The following is a 12,337-nucleotide window of genomic DNA, read 5'->3' on the forward strand; positions in this document are numbered from 1 at the left end:
GCCCAATAAAACGCCGCAGTCGACAGGAGCCTCTCGATGTGAGTGTTGCGCTGTGAACATGTCATATGCTTGTTTTTGTTTTAACATCCCGTCCCTGAACAAAAGCAACAATCTGCACTTTTACAAAAAAAGTATTTATTCATTAGCATAATGTGTGTTTTCCATGTGCAGATGTGGGGTTCATTTATGCAAGCACACAATGACGCCTCATGGAGGTTGTCAGAAAAGCACATAGTGGACTTTGTCTAGACGTCGAGACTTTCGAGCGCGGCTTTAAAGATGATCAGCGGTGCTAAAAGTGACACCGAATCCGAGAAGTCGCTTTAAAAAGACGCGGGCTCATGTTGGAGCTCAGGGGAACGCCGTGGTTTCATGTCCTCCTCAGACTCAATCATGCACAATGCTTAAATAAAAAAATGTAAATAGCGAAATGATTATGCCACAGCTGCATGATTGAAATCATTTGTCAAGCAGAACAGTAAAAGTTCTTTACTCCAAAAATGATACTTTATTTCTCAAGTATAATAAAAATAGCTTAGCACACGCAGTCTAATACTTCGACGCATTTCTGGTCAGAAATGTTTGTGGCTTGTGTGAGGTTTTGTCACTCAATTTTAAGCCATAATAAACATTGTCCTGTAAATCCCAGCGTTCATTCAGAAAATACAACATTGTTGTGTATTTAGTTTTCATAAGCGGCCACAGGGAGAAATAATTTAGCATCATTACACCGCCTCGCACCCAATGCGTGTGTGTGTGTGTGTGTGTGTGTGTGTGTGTGCTACCTGCAACTTAACAGCCCCGAATCTTTCTGCCACATGACACAGACACTGACCATGAGACCACCCACATGTCAGACCACCATCAGTGAGACAACTGCGAGATCATTTGAAGAAGTCGCATCCGACAAGGAAGTACAAATAGCGAAAAGTATTTTGAAACTGGGGGAAAACTGGGGGAATGACGTTCTTTTCATTGTGTTTCAAAGTCTCATCGTACTTGAGCTCTGTCGGGAAAATGCGATTGCATTCGATTTATTGTGCGCACGTCGAACGGGAAATGTGTGTGGTTTTTTTTTTTGGGTCCAAATCAAACTTTGCACATGTCGGGGAAAGGGTCAAGGGGTCACCTCCCGGAGCCTGAAAATCGAATTGGTTTCGGTTCAAATCAAACTAGACAGAGTTCATCGTCACACGCACACGCACACACACACACACACACACCGTTCTACTCGTCCACCACCTGGACGTGCCGGGTTAGTGTTACCCGCTTCCCCTCCCCCCTTGAGCCTTTTGATGGCTGATCCTGGCCCACAGTTCTCCGGATTCAAGCAACTTCAAGTAAAAAAAAAAAAAAAAAAAAAAAAGTTTGTCACTCTGGTGCCTCTGCTGTCATAAATCTCGCGTCCCCTTGAACGTGGAACCCGTCGACCAAGCGACAATAAAAGCGAACGAGTCCAAACTCAACGAGTGGAAAATTAAATGCGTAATTAGATTAAGGGTTTTTTTCGGCACAAAACAGTCGCCACAAAGCATTGTTGGCGACAACATCAACAAAAACAAAACGAAACAATCGTAAATAAAGCGACGGCTCTTGTCTGAATTTGCCGTTATTGCTCACTGGTTCAAGTCGCTGCGGTCTTTGCTTTGTTTTGTTTTTCCTGCCCCACAGTGCCAAGATCGCAATCGATCAAGATCGGGACAGCAGTCGACTTTAATCTCTTTTCTCTTTTTAATCTCTTTTATGGATGTCTAATTGATTTGATTCCTTGAATTTATATTTATGAGTTCTAAATTGTTATGTTCAAATGTCTTGCGTTCATTTGTATTTATGTACGGTACTTTGTTTCGGCTGTGGTTCTTAAAGTGCTCGACAAATCAAATTGAGAACGTCGTGAAGTCGCTAACGTGTTTTCTATTGTAAACCTGGCTCATGTTCTTTCCCGGTTTTTAGCTCATTCATAATTCATAAAGAAAAAAAACACACAGAGGTCATTGGAATTCATTCCGATTTTGCAATTTTGTGAATTTCAAAAGGCGTCGGTATCGATATCGGCGATACTGGACTGGTGTTTACTTGGTATCGGATCGATAGCAAATCTTGCAGTATCGCACGCCGCTCATCAGTCGGACTGTTTCTCGCATTTCAAATTCATCTTCCCGAGGCTGGCGAGCGACTTTTTTTTTTTTTTCATCCTCTGATTGGTCGACCAGAGCCAAACCAGCAAAACACGTCTGGCGCGAATCCTCCGATTTTGACGGACCTTGATGCATCTCGTTGAAATGTTTCGTTTCTTTCTTTCTTTCTTTCTTTGTTTTGTTACGTTATTGGATCGATATGGACGGCGGCCTCTGCGCTTCTCGCGAACGGTAGTTCGGTTGTGCGTGGCGAGACGTGTGAACGACATGGCCGAGCGCGGTCCGCGCCAGCCGGACTTAAGTTGTCTGTTAGTGTCTGTGTAAGTGTGGGCCTTCGGGGACCCTGGGGGGGGATCAAACGCTCATGTCGTCAGGCGCTGCCGAGAGGAGACGACCGCTGACAGGTGCTTCCTGCAGGCGCAGCGTGGCAGGCACGCACACCGAAGGGCAGATAGTTTGCCTCTCGGGCATGCTCGCGCACACTCGTTTGTCGCTTCCTGCCGATGACCGGGCAGCCAATCGGCAGCCGCCTCTTCCAAAACGTGACGGCTGTGCCAGTCGGAGCTCTCCCATCTGTCTTCATGTGTAACGCACAAGCGCATACACATGCACACCAGGCGGCGTTTTAGCTCCCGATTGGAAGCAGTCGCCGTCACCACAGGTCAGACGACCAAATATGGACGTAGAATAGAATTTGGAATATATCGCGTCGTCGTGGGTCTTTTCCACGTGGCGACAACGAGGCGCTCTAAAGCAGCCGTGCCCAGCTTGACGCCAATGTCCACACGCTGGCACTCACGTTGGACTTTAAAGTTATTTTTTTACATCGCTCTTCCGCCTGCTCTCCGTGACACGCGTGCACTCACAGCAGACAACAAGGCACTCTAAAGTGGCCACGTCAGCGCAAAGTCGCAGTCCACGCGCTGGCTCTCTTGTCAGACCTTATTATTATTATTATTTTTTTTCTTTTCTTTTTTTCTTTACCTCGCACTTCCACGTTTCTCTGTGTGACATGCATGCACTCATGGCTGACGACAAGGCGCTCTAAAGCAGCCACGCCAGCGGCCTATCGGAAAGGAAGACGGATTTTCAGAGCGTAGGCCAAGCTAGCTGGCTGAATGCATGTTGCAATTGCGCCGGATAACCACTGAAGCGCAAGTTCTTGGCGCCATTTTAGCCACGCCCCAAAAACCAGGAGAAAACAGTTTAACGCCGCAACTGAGTTTTACAGAGTTCTCTATGTCTGAATTCACCTTACACGGTCTTTAAGGAACAGGGAATGAGTGAATGATTCCGAATCCAGCCAATGTCACTTTCCTCCTTTTTTATTTAAAATAACTACGGGAGCAATAAATATGAATCAAACAGTTCAAATAAAATAACTTTATGACAAGAACATGAAGGTAAAACATGAAGTTAAAAGTTAAAAGCAAAGTGCGTTAAAAAAGCAAAACAAGGCTTCACGCTTCTCGTTCCTGGGTGACCTTGTGTCGCGGCGACGAGGTCGAGACCTCGCCGGCCGAGCTTCCGACGTCCGTGTCAGCCAGCAGGTGAGGGGGGATGTATCCCGTCTGGGACTCCGGGGGCTTCCTGTGAGGGTGGGGGGGTTGCTCGGGACAGCGGCCCCTCTTGTCCTGCCCGCGAAAGCCCCTCAGCTTGCGGCTCCAGTGTTCCCGCCACTGGAGGGCCAGCGTGGAGCGATCGGCCACCAGTCTCCTCTCGTCCGGCGCCCAGCCCCTCTCGCTCTCGTCGGCGCCAATCAGCAGAAAGGTCCGGCCCACGTGGAGGGCGGGGCAGCCGCAGGCCAGGTCCCGGACGGGCACCCACAGGGACCGCGGGCCCCTGCGGATGCGCGACGGGGATCCCGTGCGGAAGACGACTTGGACCGAGATGGAAAACTGCCACCATGGACCCGAACGCTCCATCCCTCTCACCTGCACCTTCAGCACTATCACACGCAAGTTTCACGTTTCACGTTTTCACCGAGGCAAAGGCGACGGGAGTTCAAAGGAAGAAACCAACCGTAGTCCTTGAGGCAGTATGTGTCCAAGTTCATCCGGACTTTAACCTGCGAAGGCTGGCAGTGGGACGCACACTCCTCATCTGCGGGGGAGAGAAGCGGGCGGTCAGCTCAAGATTTGTTCCCTTAACTGCTGGAATGGAAAGTGAGGGTGGTGGTATGCATGGTGAGCAGAGAGCGAAGCCTGCGTGAGGTCTTGCCAATGAGCGTTTCAGCGATAAACATGGAACTGGAATTTGTGTGCGTGAGTGAAAGAGGATGTCAGATCTTTCTGTCCAATCAGGTTTTAGCCTCTGTGTTGCCACGTCGACCGAATCTGCCCGGGGCTTCACAATCGCTCGTGCTGGCCCGTGTACTGTAGCTTGAACTTTCTTGGCAACGGGACTCTTTCCTTCACCACATTTCAAACTGGCCTCCCGCAATTAAGTCCCCACTGAAGGCCCAGGAACCGAATGCAAAACCGTTGGGGGACAACGCAAACACGACACGCACTCTCACTCGTTAGTGACAACGTGGCCGCTTCCATTTGTCATCGCAGTATCCTGTGACGAACAGACGACCTTGCCGAGCAGCGGGCGGACGTTCCCGAGGAGCCTCGAGCCGCTTGAGGTCCAGTCACGAGATCCAATTAGAGATCCGATCGAAAGACGATGCGCTTAATTATGCGCAAAATTGATGGAGGCCGATATATGTTGGTGTCGATTTTCAGTCATATGCTTGGCTCTTTAAAACAGGAGGCTTATCTAAGCTGTATAATTATGATGGTTTGTATATGTTTGTAGGGTTAGAATTACTGTAACTTCCACGCTAATTTCCGTCAAAGGCCATCAAAGGCGTTTCACATGATAGGTTAGCATTAAGCTCGCTTGGTCTTGTTTGTTTTATGGGTCAGTTTTGCAGTAAATAGATAAGAAGTAAATTAAAAAAAAACCGCTTGAAGCGAGCAGGTTTTGACTCTTATTTTGAGCGGAGGAATCCTTTAAAAAAAATGTGATTATGATTAAAAACAGGGTTTCACTCGACATCCACTGTTACTGACCGATGCTGTATTGCGGCTGAAACGCTGGCGTTGGAGCAACCTCTTGAATCCCTGCAAAAGAAAAGACTGTCAGACACTTGATCAGTGTGTGGTCCTTTTTTACGATCGACAAATCTCGCGCGACTGTTGACTTATTCTATCAGGCCAGAGCATTACGAAGTCGCACGGCATCCATTCGTACATTGTCCAGGCCTCTTGTAAAAGTGCAAACATTTGTCACCGCACCAGCTTTGGTCCTTCCTGACGCAACGAGGCCAGTGACATGGAACACACCCCACCCCGTTCGCTAACCCTCCGGGTGTTAGCGTGATTGCACTTTTGTTGTGATAAGGTTTGGTCGAACATTATGGTGTTTAAAATGTTTTATCCCTGTCGTTCGTCTTGACGAGGGAGGATCAGACGTACAGTTCAATCCCCCGCGGGAGGCTAATGGATGCTATATTTAGCCTGGTCCGGCAGTAAAAACAAACGCAGCCCTTTTCACTGTCAGAGTGACGAGTCTGGGCCCGTTTTGAGGCCCGCGACACGTAGCGCCGGGTCTCGGTCAGCGGACAGCGTTTGGCTCGACTTACGGACGCAGGGCCGCAGATGCGACGTGCCCTGTTTGTATTCAGGGGCGCAGCGGTTGCACCTGAGGCCGGTCACTCCTTGCCGGCACAGGCACTGACCCGACGTGTGGTTGCACCAGCGACCCACGGCTCCCAGAGGGTGGCACTGACAAGCTGGAGAAGGGAACAGCCAGGGGAAATAATCATTCAGACCCTAGAGGTCAAGCATGTTTTCACCACGGCTTGGTAAACATTGATATTATAGACCGATAAACAAACACCAGATCCAATCAGCCATTCTTGGATCCATTTTAGTGCAATGTGTAATCCCGAGTTTACACGAGTCGAGAACGCCAGTTAGCGACAGCCACTTAGGGACCTGTGACCAGTCAAAGGTCATGGGTCACAGCGCATGCGAAGCGGCGGTAAGGACAGGGTTGCAGGTTACAGGTGGAAGCCGCGTCCCGAATAGACGTGCACAATCGTTTGCATTTCATCCTCTAAAAATCCAACACACTGACGTCGGCAGGCCTCGCGGTGCTGCAGCGGCTTGCTTTGGTCCCGGGTGTACCCGTTGTGGCAGTACTGGCAGTGGCGTCCGGCGGTGTGGTGGCGACACTTGAGGCACACGCCCCCGCTGCGCCGTCCAGACTGCTGGAACACCTCCATGCTGAAGCGGCACTTGGTGGCGTGGCCGTTACACTCGCACGCTGGAGGGGGAGAAATCGCAAAAGCAAATACAGCTGCATTCAAGTGATTTGGGTTTTGGACAGTGGGTGGGAGTCATAGACAGAAGTTGATGTTATCGCAATATTGTCGAAAGATGGTAACAGTGTTACCAAGCTCTACTGCAGATCACATAGCATACCGTGGCTGTTCTCCACTGTAGTATCCGTGACTTCGTATGTGTGTTTGTTACTGTTACTGTTTATTATTATGCGCTTGAAAGTGCACTGGCGGTTGTGTCTAACCTCGACCACCCGTGACGGGATTACAGTTTGTTCCACCTCGCGGTAGTTAAATTAGCTAACAATGCTTTACTATACCAGAGACGTGAAGTTGTGTAAGCGTTGCATTTTATCTTCCTTTCTTAAGTGTGAAATTATCTCAAACTTGGGACAGTCTGTCTTGTGCACGCTCTTTCCTCCTGGCTCGCGCTTATTGCTCCCGGACGCACGTCTGCGGTAACGTTAGTCCCCGTGGAAAAAGGCTCACTGTCAAATCCCGCGACATAGCGAAAAATGTACGATTTACAAATCCGTCACACAGTGAGACCGCAGATAATGAACATTTAGCCAGTCTCTCGGGATATTCTTGCTGCTGGTAATATCATGCATTCTGAGATAGAACACTTTTAATTCGCTTTTAAACCCTACGATGGCCTCCAAGTGTTCTTCATCTTTGAAGACTTCTGGAAAGTATGACTCACCCACACAAGGGTTTGGGTTCGTGGGCGTGGCCCGATGCCACGGTCTGTCAAAGTAGAAATCCTCGCACACGTCGCAATCCGGGCCGGCCGTGTGATGCTCGCACATGCACACGGTCCGGCCTGCGTCGTCATGGCGACACTTGGAAGCGTGTCCGTTGCATTTGCAGCGACCCCCTACCTGCAGGTCCGAGAGCGCCAGAGGGGGCAGGGCGGGTGCGGTAGGGAGCGGTCGTGGTGCCGCCTGTAGATTTCTGGAGCTTTGGCGGGTGTTGGGACGGTTGTTTCGTCGCTTCCTCAGTTCTCGTCCCTTGGCGCCCCTGTGGCGTCCCTCCACCCTCCAGTTGCCGTCACCGTTGGGACAAAGGAGTCTCTGGTCACCCTCCTTCTTGCGGCCAAGCTTTCGAGCTTTTGAGGAAATGTCCGAGCCGAACGTCTCCCCGCTTTCCTTGCTGGTCGCATTGTTCGCACCCTTGTGATGACCTCTCCCTCGGAGCTTGTCTCCTTTCTTCTGCGTGCTCATTGCAGAGTCTTTTGTGGCACTTTTAAAAAAGGCCGGCGCGTTATCTGTGTTCAGGTTGCCAATCGGATCACCGCCGTCGGCAGAACTCCACCTCACGTGGTCTCCCACTTGTCCCTCTTCTGTCCATCCATCCTCCTTCATGCTTGAGCCCATTTTTGCGTTTGTAGATGTTTGGCGGAAGACCACACGGATGTCTGTAGCCGTCACCCAGTCTTGCAAAGTGGGACTATAATCAAAATCAGGAGACGACGGCCGTCCGTCGAGGGCCGAGAACGCCAGCACGATACCGCCCCGCTGCTTCTGCAAGGGCCGAGGATCGGAGCACAGTGGTTCTGTTTCCTGGTGTCTGCTCTGGGCCACCGTCTGAGAAGGGAGCCCGAAATCCCCAAAGCAGTCGCTGGAATAATGTTGCATCGGCCTCCAAGTGTGTCTGTAGTCCATGGACTTGAAGATGGAGATGGAGATAGGGTCCCACGGCTCCCCATGATGGCAGAACTGCAGACTTATGTAGGTGATTTCAAAGCGCCGACCCAGGGGCACAGTGAGGACCCAGTCCCCGCTATTCTGATCCCCTCGAGCCTGCCAGCAGGTGAGGTTGTGAGGATTGTGAAGGTCCGTCAAGGTGGTGATGTTTCCGTCCAAATCGAAGCCTCGGACGGAGCGGCTGGCGTTGACCGACACCCCGTAGGCGGCGTTGATGAACTCGGAGAGACAGTGGCGAGGACGCCCGTCCGGGTGGTAGCAGGGATCGTGAGGTGAAGTCCAACTCAGCGGGACGTGGGACAGTGTGGAGAAGAGAAGAGGCCGAGGAAGTAAATAAAGGAGAAGGAAAACGAGGAAGGGAGAGGTGGAAGGGGGAAGGGAAAAGGCCCGGAACATCATGTCATCCAGCCTGTGGAGGACAATAAAAAGACAACATGAGGAAATTGTGCTTGACGGGCACCAGGTTTGGTAAAAGTTGGCTTTTTAGTCTTTGGTAAAGCAAACAAGCCAGAAGTAACTTTCACTGCAGTCGCCAGGCAAGGACAGGAAGGCCTTCTCTGCGAGCCTAAACGCTTTCAGAAGCACTGACCTATGTTTACACCCTAAATTCTAAAATTTGTTCCATGATTCATCATTTGGTCGTGTTTCTCGTCTTGTCCAATCAGATTTCAGCCTCAGTGTTGCCATGCCAATCTCATCTGCCCAGAGCCTTCAGAATTAGTCGTGCTGGTCCTGTAACTTCAACTATAACAGCATTGGGACCGTTTCTGTAACCAATCACTTTTCAAATTTGTCCTATCAGGGCTAGCGCAGCATATCTCCGTCCACTGATTGGTCGATCATCGCAAAACCTTTCGACTAGCAAAAGACGTCTGTAGTGATCAGCACATTTTGGTCACGTGATCTGATAAATATTGATTCAGACCTTCTCCAGGTGAAGTACGTGGCACAGTTGTGTGCTGTTATATTCTTTTTTTTGGCTAGTTTTGACGGTTTCTCCAATGACAAGGTGATAGAGACGTTGATTCAGGTGCACTGAGAGTGGCTGAATTGAAAATACACGATGGCGTCACCGCAACTGCACCCGCAGCTCCAGAAGCTCGAACAAAATCTCCAAACTACCGGAGAAGATGTGCTCTTGAAGGGTGCGTTTGTCTGAAATGACCCAAAAATATGTCTGACAGCTGGAGCCAAACCCCAAGCTGGATCGTATCCATCCCGTTTATGGCACTTCCTTTGTGGAATCGCCGGCCGCCGTTCGCAGGCCTGTGATCAGGCAGAGGTGTGCGCGCCAGAGATCTTTTGGACTTTTTTTGGACGCACAACACAAGCGGCGGTCACGCTCGTGTTGCGGGAAAAAGATTTATCGATGGAAATCTTGCTTGAGCCCTAAACATGAATTGTTTTTCCCCTAGAGCGAACAAATCTCTTCCTGCCTCTTCCAGCTGGTGATGAGTGTAATTCCTCCAACTGTCAGGATTTCATCCACCCGAGAGTTACTTTTGGAATGTGGACAAAACAAACAACGAACCACAAAACGGACTTCCTCTTCAGATTACCTTCCATTCTTGGTTTCTTTCCTCCGTCACCTTGCAGAATTCTCTTCGTTGATTTTCCAAGCCCCTTCGCTCTCTGTGCGATTCATGGCGTCCTAACAAGCGTCTGACACTGGCAGCAAAGTCGACGTGGGCTGCGCAACCCCGGCCCCCGGGGCACGACCGAGAGCCTGTCCCGCCTCGTCATCGCGCTCAATTAGCTAGCCAAATATGACGCTTCCTGAGGGACCGCCTGGCTCGGGAGGCGGATCGAGCAAACCCCGAAGGGAAGACCGCTCGGGATCGGGCCCGGGTTCGATCGGGGCGAGGCTCTGCACCTGTCTACGTCGCGTGACCGACACGGGCCTATTAGGGGCAAGAACCACAAAGAATACCATTGTGAGCATGACTTCGTTTCGACTGTCAGCTTATACAAGCAAATAGTGGCGTGGTGACATCAGCGTCGCCAACTGCAGGGCTGATCTTTTGATGGAACTATGTGAGGCTGGCAGGACTACGTGCTGACAACCCGGGGGCGTGTTTACCGCCTGGACACCACCGTGCGGGGCCTATGAAAAATGAGTTTGTGTACAGTTAACCGCCGCAATTTCCCGTTGTAGTGCCCCGTGTGGGTTCAAGCAGCACTTGTTTGAAGGCTTATAATTAGTGTAACATCGATGCTAATTTCCGTTAGCCCGTCTCAGGCATTTTGCATTATATGTTAGCATGAAGCTAGCGGACTTTTGTTGATATAAGGTTTGGTTGAGCGGTTTGTTGTTTCAATATACAATGTTTCAAGTCTATTTGTGTGCGATGCTGCTCTGTGTGGATAAAGTAGCAGTTGTTTGAACGTTTATAATTACTGTAACATTGATGCTAATTTACGTTAGCCGATCTCTGGCATTTTGCATTATACATTAGCATTACCCTACGGGATTTACATCAATATATGCTTTTGTCCAACAGTTTGGTGTTTAAATATAAAATGTTTCATTTTCTTTTGTTGTATGTGCTACTGCGCCGTGCTAATTCCCGTTAGCCCATCTGTGGCGTCGTATGTTAGCGTTAAGCTCACTGACTGATACGATTTGGTTGAACGTTTTTAGCGCGTGAACGAATAACTTTCAATTCACTTGTTTCACCGTCAACTTCAGCTGGAAGGGAACAAACGGTACTACTCCTCATACTTTGAAAAGTGTGTTTTGATAAGTTTAAATGTGTTTAAGGCATTTGGAAAGTGTAAAAAATGTGTTTTGAAGGGCTAGTTGAGCTAAATGCCTCATGATTATTCACAGGTCAGACTCTTCTTTTTGGACGCACAAAATAAAATTTCATTTTTGGGCTTTTGTCTGACTACCTGTCAACTCTGCGGCCCGCTCGCCACCTCAGCGCGTCCGGGGCGCGTTCTGGTGAGCGGATGAGTCCCACACATTTTAAAATTCCTCGTCATGGGCCCGCAGCAGCTCGGGCGGAGGCCAAGGCAAAGCCCGCTGGTGGTTGGTGGAAAAGTCCAGGGTGTAAGAATTGATTTTGGCAACAAGCGTGCTCGAAGGCGACGCAGCGCCACACCTGTCGGCGCATGTAACCGCTCTGACACCTTTGTTAATTTGCAATTGTCCTCAGAAATATAACACTGCAGCCTGTATTCCCAAACCACATTCCTGTGTGTGTGTGTGTGTGTGTGTGTGTGTGTGTGTGGTGTGTGTGTTATTCCACACGGCGCAGATTCCAGCGGCTCCATTTTTGGTGTAAGAATCTAATTTTGGAAGTGGCACAAAGTGGATTAGCATTCTGCTTGTATGTTTACCTTAAAGCGCCATTGTCCTTCAGGTTTGGGACGCAATCAAAGGGGGAAAAAAACCAAATGAGACAACGTCTTTGTGTTTGATTTGGAAAAATGAAAGAAACGCTTGGCGGCATTAGTCGCAAGACGTTTGGCTCCGACTGTCATGTTGAACTATTTTGAAGTTCCGCTGGGGTCTTGCAAATATTCCCCCTGCCACGAATCGCGAAAATCTACGAGTGATTGTGATTGCCACCGCAAAATGGTGGCTGAGCACTACGTTTGTCTTGGTGAAGCGCCTGAGTTTACGCCGACATAGTGTGGGAATGTGCTACATTGATTGAGTTACTTTGACTTTAGTAACTTTCTGGCTAACTTGTACAATGTTGAAGCAGTTTTAAATGCAACTTACTTCATTTGGACCGAAGTCATGCTACTTTTACTCGTTCAGAGCAACATTTTGCTCTCTACTTGTATTTTTCCAGCTCACACGCAACCCCAGCGAGGATACAAAAATACATATATAAATCAAAAGTTACTCACGAGTGATTATTTGGACGACTGCTACTTTTTTGTTTGTTTGTTTGTTTTTTGTTACTTTTGCTCGAGTCGTATTTATTTTGAAGTAACAGTACTCGAATTGAAGTTCGATTTTGGCGACTTTGCCCACCAGATGGCGGCAAAGCACGACGTTTGTTTGGGTGAAGCTCCTCAACTCACTTCATCGTATCGTTCCGTTTGCGGACTTTGTAAACTTGTCGGCGAATATTCTCGTTGCATGCCTCTTCTTTTTTTTTTTTTCTTCTTCCAAGAACCCCACATGTCAACCATGTTTTTTTTTT

At 49.2% G+C, this 12,337-nt stretch overlaps 1 protein-coding gene across 1 annotated transcript; it reads right to left on the reverse strand.

Annotated features, from left to right (window-relative positions):
* Positions 1-3,598: 3,598 nt before the first annotated feature.
* Positions 3,599-9,220, reverse strand: ntn5 (netrin 5). The gene is made up of 7 exons (XM_061669702.1): positions 9,198-9,220; positions 7,175-8,586; positions 6,267-6,455; positions 5,770-5,919; positions 5,198-5,248; positions 4,161-4,241; positions 3,599-4,086 (listed from the first exon to the last, which is right to left on the reverse strand). The coding sequence occupies exons 2-7, from the start codon at positions 8,574-8,576 to the stop codon at positions 3,599-3,601; spliced, it is 2,361 nt and encodes a 786-aa protein (XP_061525686.1). The 5' UTR covers positions 8,577-8,586; positions 9,198-9,220.
* Positions 9,221-12,337: the final 3,117 nt, after the last annotated feature.

This window comes from Phycodurus eques, chromosome 23 (genome assembly GCF_024500275.1).
Source record: "Phycodurus eques isolate BA_2022a chromosome 23, UOR_Pequ_1.1, whole genome shotgun sequence".
In the NCBI taxonomy this organism is placed as follows: domain Eukaryota; kingdom Metazoa; phylum Chordata; class Actinopteri; order Syngnathiformes; family Syngnathidae; genus Phycodurus; species Phycodurus eques.